This window comes from Strix aluco, chromosome 3 (assembly GCF_031877795.1).
Source record: "Strix aluco isolate bStrAlu1 chromosome 3, bStrAlu1.hap1, whole genome shotgun sequence".
Taxonomy (NCBI): domain Eukaryota; kingdom Metazoa; phylum Chordata; class Aves; order Strigiformes; family Strigidae; genus Strix; species Strix aluco.
Genome location: NC_133933.1, coordinates 25,271,323 through 25,284,335, shown reverse-complemented (window position 1 = coordinate 25,284,335; position 13,013 = coordinate 25,271,323). Strand labels below are relative to the sequence as shown.

The window sequence follows — 13,013 nt, the reverse complement described above, 5'->3', positions numbered from 1 at the left end:
TTATCAGTTGACTTATATTCATTTTATTATAAAAAACAAACCAAAGTGTTTTTACAGAAATATGTAAAAAAGTCTAGTACTGAATTGATAAGGTCTGTCTAGAAGTTTTAGAATAGCACAGTTACAGAAGTCAGTTTCACAGAGAGGAAAAAGTACAGCAAGAACCTTAAGGATGCTTTCTAATCAAGGTTGAACAGAGGAATCTGAAAGATCAGATATTCTCAGGTGGACAGGATTGTGCTTATTCACGAATTTCTTCAGTTTCCGAAACCTTTTCACTTGAGCTTTGCAGCCTTTGTGTGATACATATTTAAAGTACTTGCAATCTAAGCAAAACCAAAAGAAAGCACTGTAAGTTATATCATGATACAAGCAAATACAAAATGCTTTCACTGTTTAAATAACATGCAAACATCTAAAAGTTTTCAGTATCAAAGATAATAAAATAATCCAAGGCATGCACATTAGACACATAACTGCAGCATTAAATAATCTATCCTCATTTGATCCAGAAAACATTCTACATGTATATAACTGTATGCTGTGTCTTGCAAAATACTTTCTTCTGTTTTACCCTTTAAATTGTTCAGAAAGTAAAATTTCAAGAGTGTAAAGCAGCATTGATTTGATACATTTTTCCTTATCCAACACAGTAAGTTAGAGAGGCTCATATTGACACCAATAAGCACAGAAACTTCATTAAAGAAAAATAGGGCTGGAACAATTTTATTAGCTATCTGGAAATAAAAGCTGAGAAACATTTGATAACATATTACTGAAAGCAAAAATTACTTTTGATATGAGAAATTGTTTTTTGAAGTCCAGAGGATAAAGTTATAGACAGGCTGACAAGAAACAAGCTGCCTATCGACCAAAGGTCCAAACCAGTGTACGAGCCACAGTCTCCATACCATATTCTCATTCTCAATTTAGCAGCTGGTTCTTGGCCTGATACTCCACTTGGTTTTGGCAGCATTTCAAAGAATGCTGCTAAAGAGGTCACGATCTTCACCTTCTTACCAAACTGCTGACGGTTTTCACTCAAGACACCCCCCCCCTTTTCCTGCATTACAAACACCCCCATGGTCCTTAATGACCAGCTGCTCCCCAGTACTTGCTGAGACACTGCCTAGGCTGGCATCCAACAAGCAAACTGTCCACAGTCCTCACAACATTCACTCAGGAGCATGTTGTACACTTCTGAAATTGTGGTCTGAAGGTTAAACAACAAGATAAATAGTATTGTGACTGCTCAACAAGGCCAGATAAAACAGAATTGTAAACCAGGGTAACTTGTGCAAAATATGCCTCACTGTCCAATAACAAATCAATTTAAACATTTTTCTCATATTCAGCTTCAAAGACAACAATCTTTCCTACAAGAAGCAAACTGCATTTCTTCCAAGGAGTCGATCAGCTGCATCCCATCTATTTAGGGCTAGAACTAGACATTATTTCGGTTCTATGTAGTGAAAAGGAAAGAAAATTTAGTATTACCTCTTCCCAGTAAGATTCCAGCCACCAGAGCTTTTTCATATGAAAGACTTTCATTTTCCTGCCAATTCTTTTTTGCCAAGTAGTGGCTAAAGTGGAAGGCTGGCCACCAGTCCTTTCTGGAGTTCCATTCCTGCTTGATCCAGGCAAGATGCTTCTCAGAGCTGCAAAAATGTAAAACAAGTTAGAGAAAAGCTTAAACTGGGATGAAAAGATGATTAAGAGGCACTGAATTTTATAATCAACTCAATGTAAGTCTCATAAATTGCTACCATAGACACACTGACCTTACACTGCAGACTGAAACACTAATCTAAACATAAATAATCTTTTTTTTTTAATCCCTGGAAACACTACTGAGGCAGGAGGTTAGCTCCAGCAGTCTTATATAGACTTGGCAAGAACAGATTATGGTGTGAAATGAAGGAAGCCTTTGACTTGTGTGCCAGTTTGTTGACAAACTTGAAGAAACTTTCTTATTACTATTGACAAATTAGTAGCATGAAGGGGTTAGTTTGTTTTTAGAAAAGGTTTGTTTGACTCTATGCATACTCAAAGACTAATTTATCCCAAATATTTATCATAATAACTGTTATGCAATAAAGACCTTAAACCAAGCATTTCAGAAATAGAAACCACCTACAACTGGGAAGTGATATTCCCTGAAAAAGACCAAGATGCCCAGTATATTTCAAGATATTCTGAAGCTGTGTCTTCAAATACAAAAATGCAGGCAAAGTTGAGAGCATTGTACCATTTTTACTAACGAGGCAGCAACACTCCTAGTTTTAATCCACTAGTCTCTAGACCTTGACAGCAGATGCTGTGGAGGTGGAGGTGGCAATGGCAATAAAACAACAAAACAGGTCAAATTAAGTACCAAATTAATTTACTGTAAATCTATAGGGCTTAAAAAACACAACACCCTGTTTGTTGGGTAAATAAAGTCTAGACATTGGAGGCCTGGGCACAGATTGCCTAAGATGGCTTCTTCTGAAATCAGAGGCCCCATCTATCAGCATCAACAAGGAGACATCAATCCCCAGGCACGTTGGCTCAGCTTTTAGAAATACACTGGCCGCATTCTGTAACAGTTACCACCATCACACAACACACCAGTCTGCAGTACCAGCCATGCCCCTACTGCAGCCCTGCAATTCCCAAACCAGCTTCAAATAACGCACGTGTAGTAACACAGCAGAAGACCCAACAACTTGGTGTCCTCCTGCCCCCCAAAGAGGGAGGTTAGTGATGGGCAGCAAATGCTACCCAAACATCTCAATAACTCTTTCTGCAGAAGCACATAACTTGGTAAGAAACCCACCTTTTTTCAGGCAATGACAATACTAGAAATCTGGAATTCTCCTCAACAATAATTTCTTCTTTCCTCCCAATGAAAGCACACTGCAGTCAAGCACTGCCACAGAAGTCAGGGTAGGCCAGATGACTCCTCCATTCACCAGCACGAAGACAAAGGCTACTTACAGAGTGTCACTTTGCCAATTGCCTCAAGGTGGGGACAACACATTTGTTTTTAGCACACTGCATCAGAGATACTTACATTACAATTTGTTTCACCTGTCTTGCCAAACAGCTCCATGCTTTTGCATTTTCCTTACAGCCAGCATAATCCAAGGCTGTAAAAATAACTTCTAGCCCCAGTCGACGTCTTTTCCTTTTCTCTGGAAAAAGATTAGGCTGATTAATGAATTACACCGGGCTGAACTCATTAGCAAGTAACAACTGAAATACAGTTCTCCATTCTGCCTCTCCAAATGTTGCTACTGTCCCTGTTACTGAAGGTTCCCCCCATTGCCTTCTGCCTCTTCCAAGAGATAAAGTTAAGGAATACTTCCTGGCTCTAGATTACATGTCTCATCCCAGAGACATTCTGTCCCTACTGCCATCCTGCTCAAAAACTGCTGACTTGAGGCACATGTAGGACCACTCACTTATCCCACACCACCTTGCTTACAATAGGTGCTGTTTCCAAAGCTCACTAGCCAGTGCTCCCAACTGGCACCACTGTTCAACCTGTTCTTCCCATAGGAAGGGAACACAGTGCCTCTGGAACACTTCAAATCCTGAGATACCACCAAAAAAATAAAATCTAGGACTGCTATGATTAAAACAGACATTTCACATCAGCAGAGTTCTTAAAACAATGCTTGACCTATCGCAGGAGGTAAATGTGGGAGAAGTTATGTTTATCAGTATGAATTTCTTCAAAAACCAGATTGTGCTCATTAGCTATGAAAACTTAGCAAATGTGTCATGCATGAACAGAAAAAAGGAGGTTTCAGACAGGAGGTTGCTTTTTCCACCCTCCCAAAGAGGGAAAGCAAGAGAGAAAACAATCTTTATTCAAGAACATTTCACCAATCTGCTGACCTGCTGGAACATACCAAGACAGACAACTTGGAATACAACTGAATGGCGTGGAAAAAAGAGTCTCCAAATTGGAAGACTCTTCTACCAGCTTGAAGATAAAACTCCCTTGAAGAGGAAGAAGATTTTGTCCTTTGATCAACAACAATGAACTAAAGCATAGATCCATCCCAATTCCTCCAAAAGAAAAATAAATAAATTAAGAGACCCCAGAAAGGGAATAGAGTCGCTCAAAAAAAATTTAAGTTATTTTTGAGATTCTGGCTGTGCCTTAAAACAGTTTGCTTTGATCAGCCTTTGAAATGAGAAAGGCATTTGTTTACAGAAGTTTGGAAATGCCTGGTCACACATCCGACTTAAAGGTTCCTGTGCCTGGAAAGTTGGTTTAGAGGTTGGTTGTTTTTTTCCTTAAACTACTTCAAAAACCAGAAAAAAGGCTGTAGAATAATTTCAGAATACTGTTCTAGATTAACATAAATGAAAGGAGCAAAGATATTTAAAGACTTACTTGATTTTTGAAGCATAGTATTAAAATCTATCATTAGTTCATGAGAAGGAACAATATCATGCAAAATCTAAAAAACAAAAATAAAACCATAAAACCCAGATATATAACATGAAAACTTTTGAAGACTTCTACCTGAACAAGACAAGCACAGGCTTCAGAGTTTTGGGTGGTTTAGTTAGGAAAACTAAGCAATCTGGCACCTTAGTGCCTTGATATAAAGAATTAATATATCTAGGTCCATTTTGCATATCTGTGACACTACTGTGACACAACAGATGAAATACCTTGATGGCTGCTGAGGAACACTGCATGTGACAAACACAACATTCTCAAGGAACAGCCCAAATCCATATCCAGTGTCCCTTTTTTAAAAGGCAATGTCATTTCCTTCCTAGGCCAGCTCTAGCTCCCCTGTCTACTGCTCTGTGCATTGGATCACAGTTTCTGGACTTATCAGACCACTTCTTTGATTTGTCACTATCTTGTAAGAGACTAGTGTCTAAAGCCACTGCTAAAAGCACCGAGGAGACGGAATTTTATACATATATGCAAACAGTTTAAAAGTCTAAACTTTATGAAGCTGTTGTTTCAAAGCATCTGCCTTAATGAAAGCATGTTAATGCAATTAAGTGGCAAAACAGATTACAAGAAGCTACCAAGATCAATGAGCAAGGACAAGGAAAGCAGGAATTGAAAAGCAACTACACAAAAGCTTAATACAGCAAGGCCTTGTGTGCCAACAGCCAGCAGAAATTAACTTCTGTTTTAGCTTAAATGCACAGCTCATTGAAAACAAGGAGAGAATCTAATTGCTAGACAGGATCAGCATGTGAAAGAGCAAGCATCTAATCATTTCTTCAATATTGTAAAGATCAAACTGTAACAGAAATCAGTGTGTGTTATGTACAAGACTGCGGATACAGACTTCTGGAACCATGTAAACACATCCTCTGAGCTTCTTCACTGACCTTAAGTTATACAATATATCAGTTAAAGGCAAAACAAAGACTTGAATTCAAAGACAGTAAAGGACTGTTTGCTCCACCATTAGCATCCCTCTCGCTAACTCTCCTCTTACCCTCTGCTTCCCACAAATAGAATAGAATATGGTAAATAATGTTACAGGAGCAACTAAACCAAACTGTCAGACCATCATGCAACATGAATGACCCTAGACTGTATCTACTATATAATATATACCTTCAGTACAGATATGAGTGATTTCTTTGATTCACCATGTCTCTTCAGGAACTGATAGAGGTAAACATGAGCATTGGGATTAGCAGGAAACTTTGGGTTGTAGGCGTATTCATTTAATACTTGGCGGGCTTCATTATGGTCTCCATAGAACTCCAACATCTAAAAGAAGTTAAGTTAGTTGTTAGTTTGCCACATATTAGCAATCAAACTGTTACAGCTAAGTTTGGGCTGCCACAGAACTATCCAATAGCACAGTCTGTATCTAAGAGTACAGCATATTAGCTAAGACTAAGACTAATGTATTTTAACTTTCTGGCTACTCACACCACAGAGACAAAAATTCACACACAGAAGCTGCTACAGGAGAAAATTCCTTTAACACTTTCTTAACTGTCAAAGAATTACCAGCACTTGCTCACTGGAAAGAGACGCTGAAGCAGCCTGCCATATCTTTAAAGAGAGAACTCAGCAGCTATCAGCACCAAGCAAAATTCCGTAAGAACTGCTTAGAAAAGTCAAGAGTTTATCAGCATTTACAAAAAGTAAATAACTTCAAAAATATTTTAAAATTACTTCTTAATTACAAATTCTAAGCAGGTATTTTAAAAAACAAAATACATAAGGACTGCATGTTTGAGGTCTTGAACATTTAGCATATCCAGAAAAATACTGCCCTGCCAAAAAGAGAGAACTTGTTTTCAGGAATTTAAACAAAGCAGCTGTGCTCCAATTTCTGTACTAGCACCATGAAAACAAAATATGCAAGCTGTTTCTCTATTTCTTTTTCTTGGCAATGCACAGATAAAGTCCTTTTTGTACTCTGTGCAGGCTCTGCAGTTCTACCAGGAGTAAACTGTGCTCTAAATCAAAGCCAGTGAGATACATGTATGGATGTGTCACTTTCAAAATACTTTGTTGTCACCTACACACATATAAAAAAGGTGCAGACAGACATCTTAATGAAAATTAGACAGGGAAACGGAAAAGGAAGATATCTTTAAAACATGCCCTTACATCCACATAGCATTTCACAAATTGATCCCAGACTCCAGGTATTTTAATAATCTCCTTTAAGTTCACTGCTGCCTTCCGAAAGCAACTGTGCATTTCCTGTTCAACCGACAAATCTTCAAATCCCTCCTGACCTACCAAAACATGAAAGAATGCCACAAAGTTAGCTCTGCTAATCAAAAGGGATCTTGAAGTGGTGCACCTAAGAGATGATCACATTTTGCTAAGGACAGACTCCAGAGGGCTTTTAAGAAGAGAGGCCTCAGTTGCCTCAGTACTGAAACAAGAAATTTTTCACTGCACCTCATTCAAATTTATTATTACCCACTTTCAACTTATGGGACACGATGCAAGACAAGATGCTACCAGCACAAGGAACATTAACCAAATCCAATACTTGGTTTTCACAGAAACAATTACAGATCCAATGTAAGTGATAATGCACAGCCAGCAAGTATATGCAGAATTAGATGCCACACACAAATAGCAACTTACATATCTGTAAAGAAACTGAAATTCAAACACAAGTTTTGGGAGCTTTTGCTAGCACTCCAATTTCTAGCAGCAGTCAAGCACTTATACACATACTAAGCCACTGCTATAAGTGAACACATTCCTTTATTCATTATTTTAGGTGATGCTGCCTGTATAAGAAATGTGATTAGGCAGAAGAAAAAGTTTCAGAACAGCATTTTAGGACACTTCAGAAAAGTGCAGGTCAGTGTGCCATTTTGGCACCACCATCATTGCTGATCTAGAATTATATACCACCCATACCATCAAATTTTGAAGTCTGGTAAAAGAAAAGGTGTCACTGCAAACCACAGTGTCTGCACAAGCAAGTAAGTTGAAGTTTACAGCTCAATACAAAAACACTTACCATCCTCTAACAGGATGTTCTTCTGCTTAGACCACTTATAGTAGTCCAACAGTCCCATGTAAGCCTGAATCAGTTTCAGTTCTTTATCCTGAATGACTGTTTGTTCTCCAAACCTCCAGCTTTCTGCCAGGGACAGGTTTTGGTAAGCTTCATCTATTAGTCCATTTTGAAGGAGATAGAAGGCATGCTCTAAACAAACCTGCAATTCAAATAGTCCATACCACAGCATTTCACATCACAAATTGAGAGATTCTCAGCAATACAGCAGAGTTCTACACAGATGTGTAGGGAAAGAAGAGACTCATGACTGACATGCATATAGAACGTTGCAAACACAGTTAGTAAAGTATTTTAATTAGAAGAGCATTTTACACATTCTTTTATCCAAACAGTATCTTTACAAGGAATTTTGGAGAAAAATATAGGAATGGGAGTATACGAGGGTCACTGGGTCAAGAAGATGAGCCAAAAACCTAAGTAATTTTTTTCTGTCTGAGGGTGCTGTAGAAACAATAATTAAAAGCATATCTGATATACAAAGATGTATCTCTGGGAAGGGAAAGGGCTGAAGTTCTTGAAATCTGTGGGGCAGAAAGTCACCCATCAGGCAGTAGACAGCGGTACTTATCAGGCAGCAGAAAGCACTTATCTCAAAAATCTGCTTGTCATTAACAAGTGCTGTACCTATTTAAGAAGATCCAGAAATGACCTGAGGAAATCCAGCTGGGCTATATTTGCTGATTTTTCATTTGGCTACCCAAATGCAGAACACCTGAAAGAGGAATGTCCTACTACCCTCATGCTGATTAGGCACTGGATAAAAGTCTAAACCTTCAGTTAGCTCTAGTAAACTCTCATATAGAGTTTCTGTTAAAGGCCTCAAACAAATACAACAGAACGAAAGACAGAAGCATCATCACAAGTGAGAAACAGTCAAGGAAACCAAGGCAATATAGGTTTGAATGAGCCACCATAGGAAAAAAACCCTACAGCTGGTGACACAGGGGTCCACACTATAGGGTCTACTGTTTTATATACAGATTAGCTACTTGAAAAGTGAGTGGATAACCACGGCAAAATTTAAGTACAACTGTTTAGTCAGGAGCACAGTGACCAAATTAAGGACTAAAACCAAAGCTTGGCAGGTGTTACCATGTAGTTAGATGTTACTGGGGCATGCATGAAAAAGAACTTAACCATTTCAAATTCAAATTAAGAGATCAATTAAAGGATCTAGGCACTTCTAAGGACTGACAATACACATCTGTAATCAAGTATGTAGACCAAATAATATATTGTTAGGTACAGAACAACCCTTAAAATATCACACAACTGGTAACTCACAGATGTATTTTTTTGTTACACTATCATTAGTAATACATTTTGAAAAAGAGGTTCAGAAACTAATACTCAAGCGGTCAGGTAAATGTGGAAAATCATCAAGACTGCATTAAGTACACTCACCTTCAAATACCTTTTTACACTTAAAGTTTTCATCTGTTCTATGAAAGTGTTAAACTCTTTCACGCTGCTGTCAGGATGATGCCTCAAAATTTCACTTCCTATTCTCCAAATGATCTATCAATGGTGAGAAACAATTTAAGAATAACCTTGGTACAAAAATGGCAGTCACCATATATACAGTCTTCTCAAACTTACTGTTACCGTAACATATGAAAAATGTACGTTTGAATTGTAAATAAAAAATGAATACTAAGTATTATCTACTGCTATAGTACCTACATATTCATCTAGTAGGACTTTTACAATCATTTAGTGGGTGCTTCATAACTGCTCATTATAAATGCAGCACTCCAGCAAAGCTTATGAGAATTGCATTTGTCAGAAGGTTCCCCCTCCTGTTACTGAAAAATTATGTTTTCCTTCGATATGATTCCTCTGAGGCACAAGGTACATATATTTCTTTGAATTTAGTAATAAAGATTATTTCCAACTAGATGTAGCTTCCCATCTATGTGCACTTGTTTTCAAGGTCTGCCTACACAATGTAATCAAATATTCCAGCAGGCTAGCCATATTCAAGTACTCCACTTATTTAACAGCTCTGATCCCTTTCCTCCTGCTTCTATCTCAGTACCTGCTAGGAGTTTTGCAAGTATCGGAGGAGCTGGTACAGACTTAAATCAGCCCCTAACTTTCAAACAGATTCTGACTGATGGCATGCCAGGGGCAAACATTTACTGCTTTTCCATTTTAGAAGACTACTTTAAGATGACTTTTCATAGATATGCTCCTGATGGAATTAACATATACCAAGCCCGGTTTTCACCTCTTGTGTCAAGGGCCTATGTGAAAAAAACAAAACAAAAAAACCTGCACAAAACCAGCCTGTAAGCCCAGAGAACTTTTCATGAGCCCTGAGCACCCTGTCAGGAAAAACATCAGACAGCACTGCAGATTCTCAGCACCCCTGAAAGTGAGAACTCAGCAGCACTCAAGCTCCAGCAAGACTGGTTAAATCCACAGCAGAGTCATGCCTGTGTGGAAGCAGACTTCTAGTGAGTAATTGGACAGCATGCTGCCTTGAGCACTACCAACAATGAGGTCTGCTATACTTTCTGCAGCCTGTCATCCAAGAGTTTCTACATCAACACCTGAACAGTTGCTTATTTGGTTTTGGAAGCTTCAGTGTCCTTTTTTTCAAGAAACTAGTTTAGTTATGAATTTTGCCTAACTTTTCAGTTCTTACCTCTGATTTTTTTTTAATTTTTAAAAAAGTATCGAGCCTATGATTAGTCAAGAAAAATGTTGGTTCTGAGGTATTATAGCTGCTTCTTGCAAGTATTTTTTCAACTGCAAAAGAACTCTGATAAGGGACATTGGCTTACCTCCGACGCACCCACAGGTTCTCTAGAAAAGTCTTTCTCCAGGGATTCAACATAGAAGGTCAGAAACTCTGCAGCCCTTTTCCACTGTTTTTGTAGCATGGCATCCTGAATGAAACTTAAACACAGTTCCTTGCACTTCTTGAAGTTAAATTTGGATTCACAGAAAGATGCTAAAAAAAACAAAACAAAGAAAAAAAGAATCAACCAAGCCCACCACTGTCACAGCCCTTTTTCAGATAAAAATGTGCCTAGCGTTTCTTAAGTGATCTTTCTCAGACACTACAGAAAGTGATCTCAAGCTACGTGGTTTTGAAGTTGAACACACCTACTAGTCTGCAGTTAAGCAAGACTAAGGCAAAAGCTGGAAATATAATATGAAATGGCATTTTCCACAAGCAGCACACACTTGAAACAGTGAAGAGCCAATTATTACACACTACTGCCCTACCAGAATTAGAAGACCATGGCGCTCTGATAACTTCACAGTACATTTTGTTGTATTTTGGGGATCACTTTTTCCTTACTAGTCATCATCTAAGTTTGTGACCTTGCTGTGCTGAAGATTTGCATACATGCATGCAAGCAGGCCATTCCAGTAGCAAAGGCTAAGCAATTCCCACTAGAAAGAAAGAGAAGTATAGATAATTATTCTAAGACCGGAAAGAGGCCACTTAGCCTTTTTACATGAATACTGGTTCAACTCCTGTTATAGCACAAAACTGGAATCTCATTTCTGCACCTGTTTAAAGCTCGTGTCTATATGCCATGGTCTAACGTGCCACTACAACAATGCTCAAGCCATAACAGCTTTCTGCAAAGGAGAGGCAGAGCCCACCGAACTACCTCCTACCTGGATGCTGTAGGCAAAGAGTAACTCAGACGCTGGCTTGAAGCAGATTTATTACAGTGCATTCTACAAAATTACCTCTAACCAACCTATCTATGGGCCTAGTCTTCACACCTCTATCTAACCTCAAAGGCTCCAAGTACTAAGAAAATAAAACCTACAGTGAACACCACAAGAACACCTTGTATTTAAATACAAGGACCACGGCTACTGCAGGTAAACAAGTAATAAGGAAGTTGTTGAGGTCATCTGAAACGGACAGAGCTGATGTGAAATGTTTCACTACAAAGCTATTTTAAACGAACTTCTCCAGAGGTTTTGCGGCCACCTGCATCCACAATTCTTTTGTTATCAGCCACCTCACCGGCCCTTACTCTACCAGAAGCGTCCACGCCGCCTTCGCCTCGCAGGCTGCGGGACGGGCGGGACGCCCGCACGCCACGGCCAAGGGGCACCGGGAACCCCAATGGCCTCTTCGGCGGGAGACCGGGGGCGAACCGCGAAGGGAGGGGACAGGCCGGCCACACCGGCCCCGGGCGCAGCGGGGGCAGAAGGGGCGCTCCCCCCCCAGGCCCGGAGCGGGGGGGAAGGGGAACGGCGGAGCACGGGGAGCCGCAGCGGCACGACGGGGGCAAGCGGGAGCCGTCGGGGCCGCGCCCGCCGCCGGGCAGCTCCGCCCTTACGCTCTTCGGAGAGGTTCGGCGGCAGGAAGGGCAGGTGCAGGGGCGGCAGCAGGGCGCTCCCCGCCTGCGCGGTGGAGCTCGGCGTCTTCTTCGCCGTCGCCGCCTCCTCCTCCAAGAAGCCGTCCATGGCGCCGTGGGCTGGCCGCCGCGCCCGCACTAACGACACCTCACCGCCCGGACGCAGCGAGCAGCGGCCGCCTTTGACCCTGGAGGGTGGCCCCGCTGCAGGGAGACCTCAGGAGCCTCCGGCCGCTCGGAGCTCCCCCAGCCAAGTCGCACCCCGGTGACCGCCCGTTCTATGAAGGATAGGGCCTCAGCCAGACCTCGCCGCCGAACGGCCGGGGCGCACACCGCGCATGCGCTATCGTGCGCGGCGCCCCGGGTGGCGCATGCGTCGCCAGAAACATGGCGCGACTTTGCCGCCATGATGGAAAGGGGAAGGGAGGGAAACAATGGCCCTTGCGCATGCGCGTTGAGAAAGCCGGGCAGCGCCGTCGCCATGCTGGAAGCGGCACTTTTCCCTGTGCGCCTGCGCAGTGAAGGGGCAGGGGCACGTGAGTGGGAGAGCCCGCGAGCGGCGGGCCCAGCGGTCATCGTGGGCCGGGTCGGGCTGGGCGGCACCTTGGCCGCTTCGCGCTTGGCTTTGGCCCCAAAAAAAGGTGTCGTTCGCCCTCGGTGCTCAGCACCCCTCGGCTGCGGGCTCCGGGGGCTGGGCAGGGGGCGGTACAGGCCTCGGGGGAGCCCTTGGCGCCATCAGACGTATACCCGGGCGGGCTGGGGGCGGGCTGGGGGCTGGTTGGGGGCTGGCAGGCTCGGCAGTGAGCCGAGCGGCGGGCAGAGCTGCGCTCGCTTCCACCCCGAGTGGATGGACAACAGGGGTCTGCCTGCCCCTGTCGACCGGGGCAGGGCTGGGGGCAGCGGAGTGTGGGGTGCTGCGAGCCCCGGAGGCACAGCGGGGCTGGGCGCTGCCGGGGCCCTGCCGAGGGAGGGCTGCAGACCGCCGGGGAGCCCCCTCCTGAGCCCGCCCGTGGGAGTGGGGAGATGAGCAAGGCTAGCAAAGGGTGAAGCAGCAGGGAGGGGAGGAGCGTGGGAGGCTGCCTGGGGGTGTTCCGTAGCGTGGCCGAGAGATGTTTAGTTCTACGCGTAGCACAAT

General features: G+C 42.4%; 1 protein-coding gene across 3 annotated transcripts; it reads right to left on the bottom strand.

The window, feature by feature from the left end:
• On the bottom strand, positions 1–12,225 carry TAF1A (TATA-box binding protein associated factor, RNA polymerase I subunit A). 3 transcript variants are annotated; one of them, XM_074817850.1, is made up of 11 exons: positions 11,339–12,224; positions 10,779–10,949; positions 10,331–10,500; positions 8,946–9,059; positions 7,482–7,680; positions 6,605–6,735; positions 5,591–5,749; positions 4,391–4,457; positions 3,056–3,176; positions 1,498–1,658; positions 1–326 (listed from the first exon to the last, which is right to left on the bottom strand). In XM_074817850.1, exons 2-11 carry the CDS (start codon positions 10,819–10,821, stop codon positions 184–186), a joined length of 1,308 nt encoding a protein of 435 aa, XP_074673951.1. In that variant the 5' UTR covers positions 10,822–10,949; positions 11,339–12,224; the 3' UTR covers positions 1–183. The 3 variants fall into 3 exon arrangements, with proteins under 3 accessions (XP_074673951.1, XP_074673952.1, XP_074673950.1); XM_074817851.1 differs by having other exon boundaries at positions 11,861–11,934; XM_074817849.1 differs by lacking the exon at positions 10,779–10,949 and having other exon boundaries at positions 11,861–12,225.
• Positions 12,226–13,013: the final 788 nt, after the last annotated feature.